At 34.7% G+C, this 22,272-nt stretch overlaps 4 protein-coding genes across 11 annotated transcripts in view; 2 read left to right on the top strand and 2 right to left on the bottom strand.

Annotated features, from left to right (window-relative positions):
* The window catches only part of LOC128878194 (QRFP-like peptide receptor), a 78,657-nt gene extending 63,765 nt beyond the window's left edge, over positions 1–14,892 (bottom strand). For 3 of the 6 annotated variants that reach the window (XM_054126204.1, XM_054126202.1, XM_054126203.1), the window contains exon 1: positions 14,664–14,870. The gene's annotated coding sequence lies outside the window, so the exon portion shown is untranslated. Of the gene's footprint in view, positions 1–14,663 lie in introns of all 6 variants that reach the window. The other 3 variants (XM_054126200.1, XM_054126205.1, XM_054126201.1) reach the window with 2 other exon arrangements.
* An 818-nt stretch (positions 14,893–15,710) lies between these two features.
* On the top strand, positions 15,711–18,004 carry LOC128877945 (protein LSM12-like). Its single transcript, XM_054125638.1, has 3 exons — positions 15,711–15,868; positions 16,397–16,773; positions 16,859–18,004. The coding sequence occupies exons 1-3, from the start codon at positions 15,748–15,750 to the stop codon at positions 16,955–16,957; spliced, it is 597 nt and encodes a 198-aa protein (XP_053981613.1). The 5' UTR covers positions 15,711–15,747; the 3' UTR covers positions 16,958–18,004.
* The window catches only part of LOC128877943 (NACHT and WD repeat domain-containing protein 2), a 13,743-nt gene continuing 9,108 nt past the window's right edge, over positions 17,638–22,272 (bottom strand). The window contains exons 17-27 of the mRNA XM_054125633.1: positions 21,782–21,983; positions 21,584–21,707; positions 21,164–21,517; positions 20,872–21,090; positions 20,638–20,784; positions 20,361–20,566; positions 20,084–20,283; positions 19,834–20,003; positions 19,615–19,773; positions 19,364–19,553; positions 17,638–18,267 (exon numbers count right to left, since the gene is read on the bottom strand). Of these exons, the coding sequence (XP_053981608.1) occupies positions 18,121–18,267; positions 19,364–19,553; positions 19,615–19,773; positions 19,834–20,003; positions 20,084–20,283; positions 20,361–20,566; positions 20,638–20,784; positions 20,872–21,090; positions 21,164–21,517; positions 21,584–21,707; positions 21,782–21,983 (2,118 nt within the window). The 3' untranslated portion in view covers positions 17,638–18,120. The remainder of the gene's footprint in view (positions 18,268–19,363; positions 19,554–19,614; positions 19,774–19,833; positions 20,004–20,083; positions 20,284–20,360; positions 20,567–20,637; positions 20,785–20,871; positions 21,091–21,163; positions 21,518–21,583; positions 21,708–21,781; positions 21,984–22,272) is intronic.
* The window catches only part of LOC128877942 (transformation/transcription domain-associated protein), a 26,563-nt gene continuing 22,584 nt past the window's right edge, over positions 18,294–22,272 (top strand). Inside the window, exons 1-2 of one of the 3 annotated variants that reach the window (XM_054125631.1) lie at positions 18,294–18,874; positions 19,285–19,380. The gene's annotated coding sequence lies outside the window, so the exon portion shown is untranslated. Of the gene's footprint in view, positions 19,381–22,272 lie in introns of all 3 variants that reach the window. The other 2 variants (XM_054125632.1, XM_054125630.1) reach the window with 2 other exon arrangements.

Below are 22,272 nucleotides of genomic sequence, written 5' to 3'. Positions count from 1 at the left end.
TCATGTCGAATTGGTAATTAACGTGCGCCATCGCATTCGAAAATATATCCTGCCAAGACCGACCACTTTTTAATCTAATGTACTTTTCGTGTTTCGTGTCAAGTATTTTAAGTGCGATCTTAAAACGGATAGAACTTCGCGTTGAAGCCATATAAAATATCTACCACCGGACGTCCCCGATGAATGCAAATGTATCTTTAAAAATTGTTGGATCTGACTTAAAATCGAGTTGGAAAAGAGCCTTCTCGAACGTACTTCTACTCGTCTACTTTAAAAGAATATTCCGGTTTTTTTTTGTTCCGGATAAAAGTTGATGGAGATGTCTCTAGTCTGCAAGGGCTATTTCTAAAGAAATTCTTCGATGCAGTTTTCAGTAATTATTGCGAAACGTGTGTACTTTAAAACGATCAGCAGAATCAGCTCAATCCTATTGAAAATATTAGGGGTCGATTAAAGAAAAAAACTACAGTGTCTAACAAAACCAGGTCAAATTGATAGTTATTATGGGGAAATATGAAACAAGATTCCCCCTGAACGATGTGAAAAATTTATAGAAAGTATGCTTAAACAACTACAAGCTATTATCGATGGAAATAGTGAATATACAAAATATTAAAACAATTCCATAATTTCCAATTTATCGAATAATTATTTTTCTGAAAAATATGTAACCAATTAAATTATATATTAAATACGTTTCCAAAGATTTCTAATTAACGATTGCGCCTTTAACGATAACGAAAAGTTGTGTTCGATCAATTTCCTGAGTCACTGCCTAATTAACATACGTGAAACACCTGAAAAAAATGGAATCTTTATAGTTATCAGCATTCAAAAGCCTGAAGCTTCTTTTAAAAAACCGTGTACCTCTTTGATTTTGAAGCCTAGTCGACGCAAGTCTATTTCTTATCGCATTGCGTTCAAACTTGCTCCATTACCGGTGCTCGCGTGGAAGCCAGTCTGTTTCTAATGTTCGTGATTTACGACTCGCGTTTCTAATTGCGGAATTTATGATCTCAAGATTAAAGTTCGGAGTCGTGCCGGAGACGACGGAGAACACATAAGCGCGCAAACCAGGCGATTCTTGAAGTAGGAAAAATTCTATGAATTTGGAAAAATGTTCTTAATGTTGACCTTTTCATTGGATCATTCCACCTTGACCATTTTGAAGAAAACTGAAGATCTTTTTCTCCGTGAAATGATTGGTTGGACTGATGAGAATAATATAAAAAATATTCGATTGGATAATTTGGAAATCCTCCACATGGAGCACATCCGCGTGCTCATCTTCTCAGAGCTTAATCTTTAAAATTAATAAAAAATGCTTGACAAATGTTTGAAACTGAAGAAACCACGATTAAAACAAAATAGGAAAAACTTGTGCATCTTGTAAGTATAAATAGATAAAATTATAAAAAAGATTTTTGTGAATTCTTTCGCTAAAAGTTAGAAATTTTTGTAGTTTTAATAAGTAGGAAGTGAAAATCTTAGAATAATGACAGTTTCCATAGTTATCCAAAGTTACAAAAATCGTGTTCCTAGATATTCAATGGCTATTAACCCTTTGCTGTCCTATGTCGAGACAGACGCGACAGAACTGTACCGAAATCAGAAAATCTGGAGTGCAAAGGGTTGAAATTGTAATCTCGAGTAGAATCAGTTCACTTCGATAAAAAAATATAAGAGTTGTCAACTAAAAAATAAAAATAAAGTTGAAAATTCTGTCTGCAACAACATTTCATAAATACCTCACGTTTCCATTTTCTTGCGTTGTTCCATTAACAATCGGTAACACTTCAAAAATAGATGTCCGAGGTATCAACGCGCAACGATTCATACGACTCATCTTCCTATGCAAGACACTGCAGGAACGCTCGTCGGTATTCGCATAAAACATGATCTCCCTAGCCACGTCCGCGACTAATTTTAGATATTGTCATCGTTAACACTTGATGCGGAAAAAGCGTTAAACGTCTGGAACAACTGAAGCTTGCGTTACCCGCCTCTACGCGTCATTTCCAACCTCCGTCGCGGCATCCTTTAAATTCAACTACCTCCAGCCAACTTCTACCAAAACTTTTCCAATTATTAACTGAGAAATAAACTGAGCCAAGTGCACACGTTGTCCGAGTAACGCGACAGCTATTTGGTCACGCTGTAAGTTCTACTGGAAGTATAACCCAGAAGAAACGAAAAAGCAAATTTTGACAGGGACACAATTGGATGATGTTAATTAATCAGACAGGAATTTGCTGTAATTTTTCTCTTGCATTACAAGCATCGCATAGTCCTTTGTTTGTTGTAGAAGATCGATTATTTTTTGGGGATTGTTAATTCCCAAGGATTAATTTCATTTTTGATTCAATACCAAAGTTTTCCAATTTTCCATTTCTCGTCACATGGTTTATAATAAATTTTCTATTTTGCATGTGTTTGATGCATTTTGTAACGTTTAGGTAATTTCATGTCTTTTTATTTAATTATCTATAGATGAGTATATCCTATTTGCTTAACCACCTATCTATCTATTTATCTATCTATTAATTTATGTTTCTATTTATTCATTTATCTATCTATATATCTATCTATGAAAACATCTCTATATCCATTTACCTGCTTATTTATTTATCTTCCTATCTATCCATGTATCTGTCCAGCTACCTGTCTATCTACTTAAGTGCCTGCACACATCTATCTACCTACCTGACTGTACCTTCATCAAGGCGCGAATGTAATCTTGCAAATCTATGTAAAAACTTGGCCGTACCATGAATATATAAGTCACTCTCGCCTGACAAACACGTTCTCCAATGCCGTTTGTTTCTCGCAAACAATGTCCGACAAAAAGCGATCATTAAAGTATAACAAGCAGGGAACAAAAACCGACCGTGACGGAAGACAAACAATCAAACTGTCGAGGCGAGACCGTCTTCGCGAGCGATATTTGTTACAAACAGTTTCAAGGGAACGTTCCTGTGGAAGATAGCCGAATCCATCGGGACAGCGCGGATAAATACGAGCCATCGAGCCACCGATCGATAATCGAGACACTTCGAGATAGTCAGGGCCGAAAATATGCGTGAATCCCAATTACAGAAAATTAAAACTGATTGAACGAAAGTTCGAAACGCAATTAAAACGGTGTTAACGAAAAGTCCGACGTCGCTTAGTGTACAAAACTTTTGCGCAACGTTTTCGATTTTCTCGGCTGAAAAGTGCTCCAATTTCATGGCAATTTTCTCCAACTCCGAGCGGAAGTTTACTTCGATCTTTAATTACCGTGCACTACCTAAAATGGAATACCAGTATTCAGTTCGGCGAAATGTTGATGTTTGAGAATTTCTGCCGAATATATAGAACGTCTGATACAAATACTTTCTACGTGAGTTAAAAGTACATGCTTTGAACATTATTTCTGCCAATTTATTCTGCCAATTACAAATGTATCGATCTATATAGAAAGTATAAGATCTTCGTAACACGTTACTGGAATTTCTGAGTCGCATGGTGATGTGGATTGCTCGAGTTCCATTAATTGGAATTGAATAAAGAACGAATGTCGGAAACTAGATTACTATGGTTTTATGTGTAGAGAATTATGGCGTGTAAACGTAAATAGAAAATGTAGAATAAATTTCTGTTGCTACGTGCCTTTGCGTTCTCGAGAAAGTCGATTTTGAAAATTCTTGGTACAAGAGTGAGATTGACGACTGGGGAACGGGTCTGTACATTACTCACTGTTTCTACTTCCGTTGGTGTTCGTGGACGACTAACGATACCATGATATCTGTTTTCCGTCAATAAAGATTGACAGAGAAAAATTGTTTAAACTGCACTACTTTCAACATTTTCCTAAATTATAACATTTCTAATCTATTAAATATACTTGTACCGATTATCCTTTTCATGTATTGATATCTGAAGCATATAAAATAATAAAGGTAAAAATATTTTCAATTTGTTTATCAAAAACGTTACAATTGATGAAAATATCTAAAGTAGTTTAGTTAGTAAATTTAGGTAATCTTTCTTTGATTACACTACGATTACTGGTTACAAGTTACAAATACAAACACAAGTAGAAACGTTGTGTAATGGCCAGACGTGTCAGACAAGTCGAATCGTGCACCAAGAATATACAAAATCGATTATCTTCAAAACAGAGACTCGAATGAAAAGATAGTATTCTATATATTCTATTTATTTTTACACGAGGAATCACCTATCCCTGGTATAGCACTCTGCGTAACTTGAGATTTGTCTGAATACATGGCATGTTCAGAAAATTGAGAACATTCTTTTTTTTCACAAAAGTAGATGTATGCTTATAATTTAAATTCAATTAATTGACTTCGTTAATTCTAACCCAACGATTGAAGTCTTAGTTTTGACTTCAAAACAAAAATTACATCTATTCTGCATTTTCAAACAAAATTTATTTCACTCGAGACTTTTCACTCTCAATAGAATCTTTAATCACCGCAACAGACATTTGTGATGATCGATTGAAAATTCATCTGCAATTACTTAATTCGTTGCATGGCAAGCATAAATAATTCCTCGTGAACGGCTAACCTGATATTTTCTTTAGCTAATCGAAGAATGCATGCTTGAATTGTTTATACAGTATCCTCCCAGTTACCATACACAGACATTCCTCTAGCAAGAACGATACTGTTTCCAGTACTATGGAGCTCCTGCACATTTCTCTGCTACAATAAGGCACTGATTGGGCGCCCATTATCCGCATCAGTGAGTAGAACGTGAGAGTAACTCTCCTATAAAATAGTCACCTCGAACACGTCTACGGAAACATTTTCGAAAATTGAGACGATCGATAGAATCCTTTGGTAGTTACTGGACCAACGTCACCATACATATGTTACGAGGGAAGTGTCAGCCAATTTTGCGACGCGATCACCTCCTCTGTGTGAAATTGGTGATCATTTCCAGAATTTACTATAGATTACTCGTGTTAGTAACGCTGGTCATCGATACATTTCGTAATGTCTTTGACAGAATTTACGTAACACTAATAGAACCCACTTTTTCGGGGGATATTCTGTATATACAAGTAACCCTCCAACGCTACGTTATTTATGCGGAATTTATATGTAGAATAAATTCTATACAAACCTAAATAGAGGAGCCAAATATGGTATAGTTAAAAGTAGACTGTGGATGTTTATTCAAATTCATATTTTTACAGAACCAGGTAAAGAATTGAAATTTAAATGAAAACTAGTTTTATTTAACTTATTTCACGGAAAACGGTTTTCCCCTGCTTCTAATATAACGCACACCTACTTTACTAAGAAGAACCTACACCAGGGTTTCGAAACGTTGCAACCAACAAATGCCCAATAACTGCAAAGAAGAATTCATTTAATTCCTCTTGCGAAAGACTATTCTTCTGCGTCTAATGTTCCATAAATTGTTCTCAAAGTAAAGCCACTGTCGACCGCGAAGACGACCCGAACGTGGGCTCCTTGCCAACGGTCCAGCTTCTGGTCGAGAAATGGATTTCCGATGACAACAATCTGTTGGGGTAATGATGGATTCTCGGCCAATGATGTACCGGCTGACAAAACGACGTCGTTAAATTGCGAATAGGTCTGTGTTACCCCGAAGATCACGACTCATTTTTATTGAAAACATGCAAATTCGTTCGGTCGCGTTATCTGACACTGATCGCGTAATTATCGCGAAAATTTCTTTTCGGACAATTTGTTCCTGAGTCGATGTGAAAACCATGTTACGGAGTGGCCCATATCGATATTGTTTTCTATTGTTCTTCCATTGTTGTCGGATTCCTAGGAGTAAGAATAAAATTACTACGCTGTGAAACCGTTCAAAGGAAACTCTATGAATCTTGCAATATCGACATCACTGTTTCAAAATAGATCGACCAGACTGTATGGAACTTGGCCAAACTATATGGAACGATAATTTTTTTAAGTTATTATTACACGTGCCCCCGATACCAATCTTTTTTAAACAAAGTAGAAGCGCTAGGAATGAAAGGGAATAATTCAAGAAAGTCCAGTGTCGTGGCTAAAATGTTGAATTAAAAATATTCTATACGTAATTTATTTGGTGCGGTGAATATAAAGAAAATTATAAGGAATCACGCTATTAGATCAATTATAAACCTATTTACAACGTGCTTAAGGATTGTATGAATTTGTACGAATTAAAGTGCTGTAGACTTTTGTATGATTAATTTAAAGAATTAAAAAATACTTTTGTAATCTTGATAATTATTTTAAATTTACTGATTCTTCAGATGTTCTCTAAGGTGATAATCCAAAAAAAAAAAAACTTTGAGATCCTTTTTCTATTTCTTAACAAAAACATAAATGGTATGGTGTATACCCGATGTTTGTTGTTTCAAATGGAGGAATTGTTTATATTAATGTCCATCACGACTACCGCGACAGCCGTATTTAATTGTCAAAAAACAAGATCCTAAAACCTCTTTCCTAAAACCGTTTATTACAGTAGTTAGTTATATTACGACAATTTTAAATAGCAGCCCCGAGGTTAGGTTTGAAAGCAACTCTGTGGTTGGGTTTGAAATTGGCCTTTGAGGGTGGATTTAAAAGCAACCTTGAAGTTGGATTTAAAATCAGACTTTGTAATTACGATCAAAAGCTATCCCGTCTTTGCACCTTCCCTTTTCCGATGCTATTCAATTTACTGTAGAGTGTAAAGTATTTAAATGAAAATACTTGAATATCTTGATTATTTAAGATCTTATAAAAAAAGAGTGTCACGAGGATTGAGTTATATTATCTTTGAGACGTGTAGCAATAAAGAGAATTTTTCCTAACGGCATCATTTCATAAGATTTAAGTCATGTATATTTTTTTTTTTAACGAACCCATGTATTGTTTCCATTTCGTTATACAAGGTGTTCGCGGATTAAATGGCCAAACTTAAAAGATGAACTCAAGACACCCAAACAAACAAAAATTTCCTCTAGAAATGTGCTCGCAAACGTTTAATTCAAGAGCTATTTACTTCTGAAGTTGTTCTATTAGAAATTAGGAATAAATAATTTCGAAATAATAAATCTGTCTACTGGTTTTCTGATTGACATTGAATGTCTGTAATTTCTTCACGTGCGTCCACTATCTTTCGTTTTAATGATTGTAGATTACTAATAGGCGCATCATGCACTTTCTGCTCGAGTGACTAATTAATTATATTTTGTCATTTGATCATTTTTATAATTTCATCAAGGCCTCCAAATATTTCAAACATCCTAGCATTCACGAATATATTTTAGTTTCCACAAAAATTACGATACAAACAGCAAATTGTAACTACTTTCTACACAGAATTCTCGTCATAACACTAAATATTGCTATTTATCCACGATGAGTGTACCCGTAAAAAACAGTATGCGTAAATGCTATAATATAGACTCGAGTTGTAATAAAATGGCTGTCTTATTTTATAATCTAATTCCAAACAGGGCTTTTCAGCAATGTGTGAAACAGAGACTTGTTTGTGGTAACGTTGTTCGAACCAATAATAATAATAATAATAATAATAATAATAATAATAATAATAATAATAATAATAATAATTCAATCACCGCCTCAGGGCTCAAAGCATCGCTGTAATGCCTGGTAGCACTTAAAGCGCATTGAACTTCAAGACTACACCGCCAAAGTAGAAATTGAAGTGCATAAACAGTCCTGAGATAAACTCAATTTGCATGGTCGTTCGGCGACTGGTCGACAAGGTGCGGGCTAGGTTCGATATTGCACCGGAAGTTATGCATGCAAACAAGCGCCACGTGTTAGCAATAAACTAGTATTTATAGGCCATAGCCGGATAGAGTCCTACGATATTCTGAATGCACGCGAATTTTCGGAGGTCGTATCCACGAACATTTGTCAAACTGCCAGATCACGATTGTGTCAACCAGAGCGGTGTTTGGTTTGTGGGCTGTCGGTCTGGGAACACGCGTTCAGCACCGTACACTATCACGAGCTGGTTTGCAACAAACTTCGGGTAACATTAAATTAACTAAACTGCTCGGAATTCGGCGAGATTTACATGACCGGCTCCTGTAACAAGATGCGACACCCTTGCTGCGGTAATGACCGAACTATTTCGTTATAGAATCACAGAGTTAAACAATTACCTTCCATTACATACGAAATTTCAAGTTACGATGGAAGTGAAATAACACGTTCCTATTTCAAGTAACATCAAGGAGTCTTGTCCGACTAAAGCTATCTAAACAGTTTCTCCATTTGTAATTGTAGACAAATATTCAATATGCAATTCGAATCGTATTAGAAGACAAACACGTCACTAGGTGATTTTATTGAAATTTTTTCAAAGTAATGTTCTTTTTCTATAAGAGTATATCTTTGCTTTTCTTCCTATTAGTAGAAAAGTAGATTTTTGTTCGATCGTTTAATTTTAAAACATCGCCTAAACAGTGTCTTTTGCCTGATATCCCTCCATTGAACAACATTAATAACACGCCCGTGTACACCATAATTATTTCGTCCTATTATAAATGTCAACGTGATTTGTTAAACAGAATTACGACATTAATACTTCACCAGAGCTACTCGTTGTAATGAAGCAAAACGCTCGAAAATTAATCGAAATTTGTGAACCACTTCGAGGAAGAAAATGAATTACTGAACGTGCTGAATTCCGTGGGCAAGAGCTCCAAAAATGGAAGAAAACACATTCTGCGTAGGACACCATTTCCATCGGATAACTACGTGACGAAGTGCTACGCGAGGGAATAATTCCCAGTTTGGCCCAGTTCTCTCGAATTTCGCTAAAAGACGGTCGTACACATTCGGTTGATTTACTCCCGATGACCACGCTATCCGATGCATGCCCGTGCGCGATACTACTTACGAGCTTATGACACGTGGCCAATCGTACTTACCTCAACCGCGTCCCTATCACCGTCGACGAAAGAAAAGACGCGTCTCGAGTATCGACAGCCGACAAAAAAGTCTATGCATTTCACATGAGACGATTTCGAGGTTCTTCCTATAACAATTACTATTATGTTCAGAGCAGAGCGTTTTTATTTCTCTTCTGTGGCTTACAGTCTGTCGCAAAGATAATTCGAATAGCGTTATTGTTTTGCTGTTTAGTTACTCTATAGTTTCGAGCAAATACACGTTAAGCAACGAAAATGTATTACGTTATGTTACGGTATCATTTTTACTTGTTAATTTGTATTTATAGAATATTCTTGTGAACTGCATTCTTTCTAAATATTCTAATAGAGACTTTGGTATCGTATCGTAATATTTATGACAAATATTCCTGCAAATTGGGTAACCTGTACTTTCCGTCGGAACGTAAGGAGCAACTAAATGAAATTTCATCCGAATCGAACAAAAATTATAGTAATTATGGGGAATTCACAAACATACAAATTTGAATTTAAATGGATTTCTGTAAACTTCAACGACGCTATCTAGCATAAAAAATGGGAACTCATGCGTTATTTATTTATAAATTCAAATGAAAATATTAGGAAACAGAAAGTGTATGGTTACGTTTCTGAAGAATATTCATTGTTATTAACACAAATTGTATCGTTCGATACAAACAATAAATGAATAAGTATTTTAATTTTTCATCGGTAAGGCTTTTCTAACGAATCCTATCGGTTTCTTCAAACTATTTATTTACTAATAAACTACCAAATAATGAAAGATCGTTGAAGCAATTAACAGCGTCACGCGTAAGGTAGAACCTGCTAGTTTTACTAATGAAATCCGATACCTAACTCAAAACAGAACGCAATTTGTACCAAAAATATTACTAGCTATACAGAAACGAATATCTTTTAATACGCCGAAGGCTTTTCAACGAATGTCGAAAGTTTTAAAAGGTAAATGACCCGGGCCTCTTTCAATCTGTGAGAAGCTCTTGGTTCACGGTCGTTCATTGAGAAAAATGAACAGAAACGATTGCGCCACAATTCTTTCCGACGCATCGTGTCGACTGTTACTTGACAGAATTAGGAAAACCCGAAAGTGTGAACAGAAGATTAACGCAGGGAAAGAAACCCGATGACAAATTCTAATTAACTGAACATGAAAAAAATTACGAGAAAATGACTTCATGATTAATATAACTGAAGATGAACGAACTAGAATTTCCTTTAAATTGTTTCCTTGTTACAGAAGATAGTGAACGAATCTTTCGAACAATCTTAACGAACTAGAATTTCATTGAATTTTCATCTTATTACAGAAATTAGTAAAAGAGTCTCTTGAACTATTTTAACAAATTGTTAGAAAAACCGAGAAACAACAAGACTCAAATTTATCTTCGCAGATTTATTTAATATTGTTTAGTAGTAATTAATTGTATTATCGAATAGTATTTTTCTAGTAATAGTTTAATAAGTATCTTATAATAAAGCCAAAAAGTGCCACAAAGGGCGCGCATTGATAATAAAAAAAAGAACATGGTTTTCCTTATGAATTAAACACCGAATATATTGACTGTCGTAGCAGATAGCAATCGAATGCAAAATATCGAAATTCTAATGTGATACGTGGACAGAATCCCATCGAACGATGAAAACGATTCACAAGGGATTTGCACCCCTATAGCGAGGCAACATCTCATTATCTCGTGATATACACGGTGAGTCACCCAACATTGTCACCCCAAACATTTTTATTACTTTTCGTACGAGAGGAAGAACGTATATATTATAATTTGAAGAATATCTTTTTTCAATATTGAAGAATCATCGGTGTTCTTTAATAGGATTTTACACGTTTCTTCTACAGTCTTTTAGCTGGATGCGAAAAATAATTTTCAAACAGCCTCAAGACAAACGTTTATATTGACTGAATATCGTAACAAATGACAGATGTTTCAAAAATGTTTAGAACGCTACATATTGTTTATACAAATTTTCCTAATCAAAGTTATAATGACTCGTTCAAAATTATATGTGTGACTTATTTAAAAAATCATAGATAACTAGCAAATCCCACACAACATGACGTTAAACATTTTTTACTGATTTGTATGAATTTTTTTAGCAAGAAAGGAATGTATATAATTTAATGAAACTTTGAGAACATTATTGTAATTTCCTCAGCAAATATGAAAGATATAAGCTGCTACTGCTACCGATCGGAGGTCACCATCAAACGTAGGTGTTTTGTGTATGTTCCGGAGGCTACAGATTTCATCTGAAATCAATAAGGATTTAAATTTACTTTAAAGACATGTCTTTCTTCTATATGAACCTAAATTCTTCCCTAAAAAATTCTGTAATGCATTTTTAGAGGTGTTTAAACGAAAGGGCATAATTTTTTGCCATTTTTGTATAACGTTTCTTGCAATAAAAAGATAGTTTAAACAATGATATTACTCCAAAAGTAGGTTCTTATAGAAGAACGACATGTCTTTAAAATAAATTTAAATCCCTATTGATTTCGGATGAAAACTGTGGCCTCCAGAATGTACGCAAAACAGCTACGTTTGATATCTTCCATATTTTCCGAGAAAATACTTCCAAAAAATTACAATATTTACTTGAATATATGTATAAAATATTCTCAAAGTCTCATTAAATTACATATATTCCTTTCTTACTAAACAAATTCATGGAAATCACTAAAAACACGTAGTGCTAAACCCATTTCCCTCCTTAAACGATGATTTGTGGAGTGATAATGTTAGGTGTCTCGCCCTGTGTATTACTTTCCCACTTATCGACTACCTATATCCACGGTTGAATGTTTTACGTTCACGTACTCAGTCCTGGCAATTTTTAGAGGTCAAAGTTTAATCGTATACAAGAATTGGAGAGAAGAGATGCGGGTGTCGAATGAATGAATACGTATACTGTATTGTTGTACGACTATTAAATAAAATTTAGATATTTACTAGAACTACTAGAACTACTAGATTTAGTAGAAATGTATATTGCTCATTATACGAACAATTTATTTTCTATCTGTATGTCAATGTTTTAGCCAATATTGTATTGTCCTCAAGTGTATAATAGTGTATCGAGAAATTTCTAAAAAATAATGATGTATCATTCGGGATAATGTTATATTTCAAGATGTATATCAGGATACATTGTTTAATAATTGTATATCCAAGATATATTTTATTCATCTACTCTTGTAAAATATATGGATGAACATCGCCTTACCACCAAATAAAATGAAAGACTATCATTAAATACTATCATATAAATCTCCAACAACAAATTAACTATTTAATTTTTACAGAGCCACGCACAATTCAAAATCAAATAGATTCTTTACTCTTCAAAATAATATTTTTCTAAACAGTTCAACAATTTCTTCGATACGCAATTTATTTGCTATACCTTTATGAAAGTTTACGGCAGTTACAAAAAAAAATGTCAGACAATTTTACATAATGAAAAGAAACTTTCCGCATGGACGTACGACAAAGACGACGAGCCTGCGAATATAGCGAGACGAACAAAACTCCGAAACAATTTCAATCAACTTGTTCAGTCTTGTGGAACAAATATGACTGCGACTCGAGTTTCCGGCGAGAATAAACATTTATAGCTTCAATCAAAATACAAACATCGCCTACGCGATGTTCCCGCCTCTCAATCAGTTAATTTCAAAACTTTGTAAAGTTCGACGTAACAATCGCACGTTCGATGCTATTTCCTATGCACGCCAAAACTAATCTGCTTCACAAAACAACAACAATGTTAGCCGATACGGCAATAAATTCGAAACTCTTTTTGATATAACAGACGTGACGGATATCAAAGCAAAATAAAGAATTAAAACACACAATGAATATCGAGACTTGCACGAAATCTTTAATATTTATTGACACCAACAAAACGTTATAATTCGACTGCAAATTGTATGCATTTATGATCCAAGCGAGTACGAAACATAACCATATATCCACTTATGTAAAACGAAATATTAATATTATAATACTAATTAATGAAATAAATTTTACATACATTATACACATTTTTTTTATGTTTGTCATTGTACTATACGCCATAAATGCATGAAAGACGCACTATTTGATCTTCTACAATTATAAACAAAGCATTATTAATAAGGAAGAAAGAAAAACATTGGTATATTATATAACCAATCTATCTTTTAATAATAATTATATGAATTATTTTCAACGTTTTACTATTAATTCATACTTGAAATAAGAATTCTTAAAAAGATACGTTTTCCTTAAGAATATTTATTTTATACAACAAATACTTGTGAATTGTTAGTCTTTTTACATATAATTCTAAATATGTTAAACCAATAAAGAAAATTTGTATTAGTTATTCTAATAATTTTTGTTCATTGATAGTAGCCATATTAAAATTGGTAAAATTATTAAAAATAAACAAAAGAAGATTTGTTTTATTAGTTTAACATGTCTACTATTGTGTGTAAAATGATTAAAATTCCTAATATCCCCTTAAAAGATCTTCTGAGAATATGGCTGTTTAAGATTGAAAACATTCATATATTACGAAATGTTTAAATATCGATGAATATAAAAAATTGTTTACAAAACCCGATATCCTTCATCCTTTATTAAGTATTGGTATACACGAAATACAGCTACCTCCATTTGAAAAATAAAAGGGCATAAGAATCGACGTTATCAGTTAAGAAAAACTTGTGACGGAAATAATGCACGGGAAAAATTGCACATCACGTTTTTCATCCGAATGTGCAAATTCCGATTATTCGATTCATGCGTGGCTCGTCCAATTTGCATATTTTTACAAAACAAATATGGCACATATTCCAAATGCCGGACGTTCGCCAATACGTACCCGAGAACCGTTCATCTTTCAGAGCCCGCTATTGTCAACCATTATCAATGAAAGAAATCTTTAAACGGATAACTCTCGTAAAAGTTCGTAATTATCGCTCGCCTCAAAGCCTCCGCAGACCCTTCTGTACTCCTTCTATTTGCATTCTGCGTTGGGTGTCGTTACCTCAGAAACAAAAAAATCATTCACAACGACCTCCAGTCTTCCGAGAATTCATCACAGTTCACGCGTTTCGTAACGCTAATGTCTCACGACAGGGTAAAAATAAAGTTAAGTCCTAATGTCAACCCACGATTAGCCAATTTAACCTACGATTACGTCTCATTACAATTAACGCTCTTATTCAGCTCGAAAGAAGACTCTATGGACGATGATGCATTAAAATTTCTTTCATCCTCGAGACGACTATAAATTTCATTTAATCCCTCGGCAAGTTCTGTACGAAGTTAGGTAGACTATCAAAGGTGATGCTTCACCCCCGTCGAAATGCAATAGGTCTATGATTATACGCCACGAAGATTCGTTGTCAGGAAGCAATATCGCGTATCGAGTTACGCACACTGACCTCCGTATCCATTAACCCTCGACAGAGCGGCATTAGTGGATTTACCAAAAAGCTTTCTGCCAATAAATGTCAACCCAGTGATAACACATTATATACGAAGTTAAGCTTTATGACGGGTCGCCCTAACTTCGCGAGAAAGTGTTCCAGCTTGGTACACAGAAATCGACGAAACTCCAAATTATAGTGCATATAACATTGTACAATATCCAGGAGATTCTTCGCAAATAAAATCTTATCGTTGTTCAAGTTTACTCAAACGCTTACCATGAAGACGCTGTTGAACAACCGAAACAAGACCACTGTGCTGCACCATGTACATACACTTTGTTCGTTAGATAATGCAATTGTCTGCTTCACTTACTTGTCACTCACTTCTTGACAGACATTTCTTGACAGACGCGATGTTAACAGATTCGAGGAAAACTGTACCGCGATGTTCGTCGTACGAGTGGTATCTATAAACTGAAGCACCGACGAAGCCACGCCACGCGACTACGGAACTACCCGCCAACCCGAGTCGCCCCGATTCACCCCGAAGCTGAACGAACTTACTCGAACAACGAACGAAGACAATCGACGCCTCGTCCCACATGTAAAAGGAACTATAATCAAAGCAAAACGAAAAATATTAATCATATTACCATCTCGACAGTATGCAAATTAGAAAATCATTAAATTTTTTAAGGGGAAAAAAGTGTAACTCAAATAACACTTACCTCAAAAATGATCGTCTAGAGGTAATGAATTTTCTTACGTGACTAGTCAAGAAATGGAAGAGAATAATTGCTAAACTGTGTATTTTTATGATAGTCGATACCGTTATGATACCGTGCATAATTTCTTAGCAAATCTTCACGAAATACAGGGTGTCCGAAAAATGTTGTAACACATTGAAAGGAGTAGTTCGGGAGGTGATTTGAAACAACTTTTTCCTTTACAAAAATGTCGGATGGAGCTTCGTTAAGGAGATATTAAGAGAAAACTCCGACCAATCAGAGCGCGCGGATACCATTGGAGCGGCCGCGGTAGCGAAGCTAGCAATGGCGGGATTCTAATTTTAGTCTCTCGCTAATGCAAGGAACAAATTGCTATTCTAACGTTACAAAAACAAATCCTCACCTTACTATTGGGTGTTGCGATTAGGAATTCTGTGTCAATGAAAGATACATTCGCGAGTATCTTCAAAAGTTTCAGTTGTTCGTTGAACGAACCACGCTCTCCAAGCAGTCCAAATCCAAATGGTCCAAACGCAGAGCGGGAATGGCGCAAGTCGGGTGAATTTCGAGGGACATTTGAAATTGAAACAGAGGGCGACACAGAGCCCGCGGTTCCGAGTTCGTAGTGAAAAATGGCCGGCGCCAACGATTGTTTCAGCATTGGGAGTACTGTGGCCTGTAAAACCTGTTACAAGGAGGAGATCGAAGGCGAAGTGCTAGCGTTCGATCCACAAACAAAAATGCTGATCCTAAGTATCCTTTTCTTATAAATTCCCTAAAAATATCGCCCTTCCCGACGAGTACTTGGATTCAGCGCTCATACATCGCTCGTTTATCATTGCCACAGTGTAAATGACTTTAGAGACATCTGCGACGGATTTTGTGATTTTTAATTGACGACAATTACGTTCTGTTTCACTCATTTTCACGGGCAATGTTTAATACCGCTTGTCAATTATTTGGTGATTTCTTAATCAGCTTCACGAAGTCAGGTTAGTTTCGTCACTCAATCAACCATGCTGGATTTTCCGTTCGTTTTATTTCTTTACTTATTCGTTCTCGAACGTATTTCCACGCACTATGGAGATACTTTCACCTTCGTTTCCCGCAAAAATTGCAAACAGAAACGCTTCCGGTCTGATAACAAACGTTAAAATATCTAACTTATAACCTTAGAATTTATTAAATGTTAGACACTGTGACAGGAATATTTATAAAACGAAAGTACATTCAACAATTAACTTCAACGATAACAATGATTCCTTAATTGACATTAATCAGAATGTCCATCTTCGAGTGGTACACCAACGTTAAACGACGTACATATAGTAAATTTATCCTTGGTATCCGAGGTCCAAGTAAAGCGGGAAGTTAGCCCTACAACTAGTGAACCACCACAAAGCCTTAATTTGCAAAAGTTGAACAAAAGAGTACATAATCAAATTGAAGAGAAAAAGAAACTGGTAATGGCTCTGCAGGCCGGAGTATCTCCAGAGGGACAAAAACTCTTCAGTACTATATCAAAGACTATTCCGCAAATTACGTGGAACGGAGTAAATATCGTTGTATTTGATAATGTTACAATTAGACCTCCGTACAAAGTCGATAATGTTCATGGTAACACAGAATCTGGAGCATACAAGCATGTAAAGAAAGTAGTAAGTATTTTTAAGAAATAATATATAATTCATAATTGATGATAATGTATAATTCGTTTATATTGTAACGTATCAAACTTTGTAGGTTGAAAAACACATTAAAGATACAGAGGCATCTGCACAAGCACAACAACAACAACAGCGGGAACAACAGCAAAAGCAAAAAGGAGGTGCAATGCAATAAAAGTTCACAAAGGCACTATACCATGAACAAAGCTATCATGCTGTCACAGAAGTTCCAGTGTTTGGGGGAAAGTAGGAAACAATGATAACAGGATATAAAAGGAAACCATTACAAAACTACTACATAAGCCTATCATGAAAATCAGCGTCATAAAATTCGACATGTTTTGACAAAAGAGCACTTAAAGAAAACAAAGTGCAAATCGAATATTAGAATTCTAAATAAGTTTTGAATACATTGATCCCATCGTATGAGCAGCATTTTGTAAAGCAATGGAACGTGTCATACTCGATTTTTAACATAAAGCATACTCTTCGATGAAGAGTCTTGTTTATTTTATCTAACAAGCTGCCATACACCTTACGTTCTGCTGGAACTATTGTTCATATATGTGCTCTGATGCAGGTGTGTTTTAGTTTAGTTTTACATTGTTACAAATACGTTTAATAGTTGTTTACAGATCATTAATACACATCTTAAAATGATTTGATTACCATTGAAGTACGAATTTTTTAAAAGATAAATCGATCATCGCGGTATAATTTAAGTCCGTATGAAACGGTTCATTATTTTTAACTAGTGTCATAATTTAAATGTAAATGATCAACAAAAATTTTCATATATAATACCTACTTCAATATTGACTGAAATTTTACATTCATTCGCATACTATGATACATTTGTTTCAAATCGCCCATTTGGTACTATCGATTCTTTCGAAATTTGTAAACAAGAAAAAACGCAAACGTTACACTATATCACGCCTGCGTCAGCACGAGACGTTTTCGGTAGCAATATGACATTGTAAGATAAAAGGATATTCCCTTGTATAGAACGAGCTATACAATTGTTATTTAAGGAAACATCAACTTGATATGTGCAAGGGTGTGTGTGTCCCATACACTTAGAAGTAACTCCATTTGCAATGATAATGAACTTGTCTCGTGCTCTTTACTTTTTGAATGCAAAGAAAAGTCGGACAGAAAGAAAAGAAAATTATAAAATTAATTACATGAAAAGACAGAAATAAATGTAATATAAATTCTATGTTTCTTGTTTCAAGTTTATTATTCCTTTATCAGTGCTTTTATCAAAATTTGATATTACACCACTACATTATGTTTTCTGGAATAAAAATATTTCCTATAAAAACGATACAACCTTTATTCGATACTTTCGTCTAATTCCTCAATTGTTTCTGTAATATTTGTACTTCGTACAATCGCACTTAAGTCGTGAGTTACTCGAGCAATTCGAGCCGCAGCTTTAAACTTAATAGCCGCTCGTTGCTTCTCAGTTTTCTTTTTCCACTAAAAAAAAAGTATTAAAGTCTTATTAAAAAACTAAATTATATCCTACTTTCTCTTTTGCGTGAAAAGTAGGGAATACATTTCTATATTTCTTATTTTTTGTTATCTTGTAAGAAATAATTCGTAAAAACTGCACTATATCCTTTGATAGTCTGAAAAGATGTCTGCATTAATTTCAGCACCAACTGTTACACTACAATTTCCTATACATTTAGTGATTTTTTTTGTATAATTACGCGTTTACATTTAACACTAAAATTACGTTAATATATTTATTTAGTAAATATAATTTGAATTGTTATTTATCTGAATATCAATTATTAAACTTACATTGAATATACGCAAAAAATATCACTAGGAATAACCTATCAAATAAAGACATTTCTAGTGAAAAAATTTGTTAAAGGTTTTACGTGGGTCTTTTCTAAATGCAGTTGGCATAAAAATTAACTAAATATGATGCTTCCCTCTCTACAAAAGTGGGAGAGAGATAGAGTAGGAGAGGAAGAATATTGTGGTTGAGTGTTTTGAGAGAACGTTTTAAGTTTGTACCCTATATCTGCGTTGCATGTGTAGTTTTATATTTTTGGTAAACAAATGAAGAAAGGTAATTCACGACAACTTTGTCAGAAATTATATATAATTCTAATTTTTCTATATGATATATCGTTTTATATACAATAATAACGATTTATTTCATTTTGGAGCGGAATGTTGTGATGACTAAAATTTTGACAAAAACAATTCTAAGAAAGTGTTGCGAAGTGTTCCAAGTTCTGTTAAACCGACTATTTGTAAACAGTTTGCTTTATAAAGCTTGATAATTATTGCAAAACGTTTTTATTCAACAACGTGGCAAGTGTTTATCCTAACCTATTTCGATAGTGAACAAATCTGTGACTGGATTAGGAACTAAAAATATTCAATTCCAATTACGATATCATCCTTAAGAATTGACCAGAGAGCCATAGAGCAAAAACAAATGAGAAATATAATTTATTTTGTTTACGTGTGCAGTTTCTATGATATCATTGAAAATATGTACTGTTCATTCGATAACGAGATGAGTTGATGGCGTTAGAAATTGTTTACTTACATCCTCATCACGAGATGGTAAGTTTGCAACATATTCTTTCATTTTTTCTTTTTTGGGATCCACTATAGCTAACACAGATACACACCCATCGACTGTACCTAGAACTATGCTTTTACCATCATATGTACTATCAATTGCACTTAGCTCTGCTTGAACTCTGTAATTTGCTATCATTTCACAGTCCGACGATCTATGAATGCAAAAGATTGCTGAATTTTGTATATTTTATAAATGTAATGCCACATTTTTACCTAAATACGCGTATAGTTTTTCGTCCACTGTGGTAATAAAGAACATATTCATCTGTACGGTTGAACATGGATATTACAGTGAATACTCCCTCTGCTACTTTTGGTATATAAGTCATCACGCTAGTACCTTTTTTTAATTCTAGAAGCTCTAATCCTCCTCTACAACAACAAGAATATTAAATGTTTATATTATAACCATTTACACTTTAGAAAATCTACCTGCTGGGGGCGTATAATGTATATTTTCCATCTTTGCTAACATTTCCACTCCATTTTGGTATTGTACGAACAATTTTCTTTTTGTTTATATCCAAAATAATACCTTTGTCAGATCCAATTATTCCTATCCATTGTGGTTTATTTGGCATAGGAGTGATACATACGATATCCTATTAATATAAAGCTTATAAAAATATTTACATACAGTATATAAAAACAAACTATGCTATTTGATTACTATTTCTCTTACTTTAAATCCTGGCAATTTTATGGGAATTTTACTTATTAATGCACCTGTTTTCGCATTGTATATTATAACACAATCTCTGTTACCCTTATCAGCTGCTGGTGCTATCAAAAAGGAATTGTCAGAAGTGACTACAACATTTCTAAAGGGTACACCTGTTTGACTTCTGACTGGATACTCCAGTGAAAATGTTGTCTTTCCATCTAGCCATTAATATAAATAATTATCGAAACGGAATAATAGTAATAATTTCTAATGTATCTATCAATTGCAAACATACCAGGAATTGTTCTTACGAAAAGGGTAGCAGTTGTTTTCATGTTTTCCACACCGACAGGATTCTTAGGTTTTGAAACAGCTACAAACTTTGATGAATTTTCCATTAACATTAACTGCCTCACATTTTGTTGTTCCTCTTTAAACAACACTTGCTCTGTAATTCTGTTCCATATTAATACATTGCCCGATTCTGTTGAAACGATATACCTAAAACGAGGTATCCTAATGTAGAATTTAGTCTAAACATATTTTTCTTTAATCGCTGTGAAACTACTGACTTGCCATCGTGGGTCATGCAAGCATGCGTAACAATTGCACCCAAAGGACTATCGGCTAACTTCGAAATCAACTTTCCTGTTTGCAAGTCCCAAATTCCCACGCAGTCTCTAGTGACTATCGCCGCTAAGTTACATTCTTCCGCGAGACTGTTAGATTTCCATAGATTAGACGTAAAAATTGAATCATATATCTTTATAGAAATTAAAATTAAATTAAAAGACACGGTAGAGTACCTTATCATGTCTATCTGTAATTCGTGTCTATCTATTACATGAACTTGTTCGAAAATGTTATTTATATTCCATACTTTAACACTTCTATCGATACTCGAAGTAACAACACTGTTCCAGTTTCCGATAGTCAACGCTTCCAATTGAATAATTCTCGCAAAATGTGCATCCAATATCTTTATCAATTCACTTGTTTCCAGACTCCAAACGTACAAGTTCTTCCTACGATAGGAACGCGTTTCGATTAATTCTGTAAAAATTACGCGTTGCTTGTTTAACGCATCGTAAAGCACACCTCACGCCAGCAATACCATACTTCTTCGTACCGCTGACCATAATCGAGTTCGAGCACATCATTCTAGTGCTGATGTTTCGAACCCCGTTTGGGAGCATTAAGACGTAAGCGTCGCTTTTATTTTCCAAAAACCAAACGATAAAACCATTGGCGCTCGTGGCTAGAAGCATTTCTTCTTCTCTGTCTAATTTCAACTGCAACAAGTATTCAACGTCGTCGTTGAAAGCCCTGGGCATGTCAGAAACCATTTCCCATTGCGAGGACGTCTCATCGCACTTATACTTCGTCACTCGGTTGTCGCTTTTAGTTGTACAACCGTACAAAATCTTTTTATCGTTAGTCATCGCCAGAACGCTGCAAGATACTCGTCGATAGAAGTTTCGAATATTGATTTCGTGGACAATTAATTTTGTTACTCACCTGTGAAAATGCAGAGGATCCAATGATCCTTTCTTCCTGTACGTATGAAGAAGCATACTGGTATCCTCTATATTTCCAGACCAAAACACTACCCTGTAATCGTCTAAATTCGAGTGCTCCACGTCTGTGCGAGAATATACGTTTCTCTATATAAATACGTTTCATTTGGAACGGACGATCGAACTCGTTGGTACTCACGCAGAATTGGCCATTTGTTGGAGTCCTCCGGGTTCGTGTGAGTCTCCAGTAAGTTTCCTCGTAAATCAAACCTACACCATCCTAGTTTACCGTAAACGAAGAAAAATTGATTCATCAGATGAACACCGCACACTGGGTCGTCGTTTGGGAGCGGATTATCGATAGTAACGAATTCGCTCGTTAAAGTGTTCAACACGACGCTCTGTTAACAAAGATCAGGTGTAATTACGCTGAAAGTATCGATAACATCGGCTTTTGTCCCTGTAATGTTCCTTCGCTATCTTTTCACTAGATTTACTTTGAACTTATCTTTTACTTTTAATATAATTGTGTATTTTTGTGTATTCTTTTAACGAAAGTATCATTAATGGATTCCTGAGGATTTTCTGGTTGAAACGAGCCCAAACGCGAGCTTAGTCGTTTCGTTTAAGATACAATCATTCCTCGATTTACTCTTTTTTCCCTCGTAATTAATAAAATAATCACCCTCT

Source organism: Hylaeus volcanicus, chromosome 6, assembly GCF_026283585.1.
Source record: "Hylaeus volcanicus isolate JK05 chromosome 6, UHH_iyHylVolc1.0_haploid, whole genome shotgun sequence".
NCBI classification, from domain to species: Eukaryota; Metazoa; Arthropoda; class Insecta; order Hymenoptera; family Colletidae; genus Hylaeus; species Hylaeus volcanicus.
Note: the sequence above shows the minus strand (reverse complement) of the source record. Positions and strands in the feature narration are given on the sequence as shown.

Excerpts from the sequence above, each read along its gene's own strand:
- LOC128877945 (XM_054125638.1), top strand. The coding sequence starts at position 15,748 with ATGGCCGGCGCCAACGATTGTTTCAGCATTGGGAGTACTGTGGCCTGT. Across the intron at positions 15,869-16,396 it reads AACAAAAATGCTGATCCTAA|AATGTCCATCTTCGAGTGGT; the intron begins GTATCCTTTTCT and ends GACATTAATCAG. Across the intron at positions 16,774-16,858 it reads ACAAGCATGTAAAGAAAGTA|GTTGAAAAACACATTAAAGA; the intron begins GTAAGTATTTTT and ends CAAACTTTGTAG.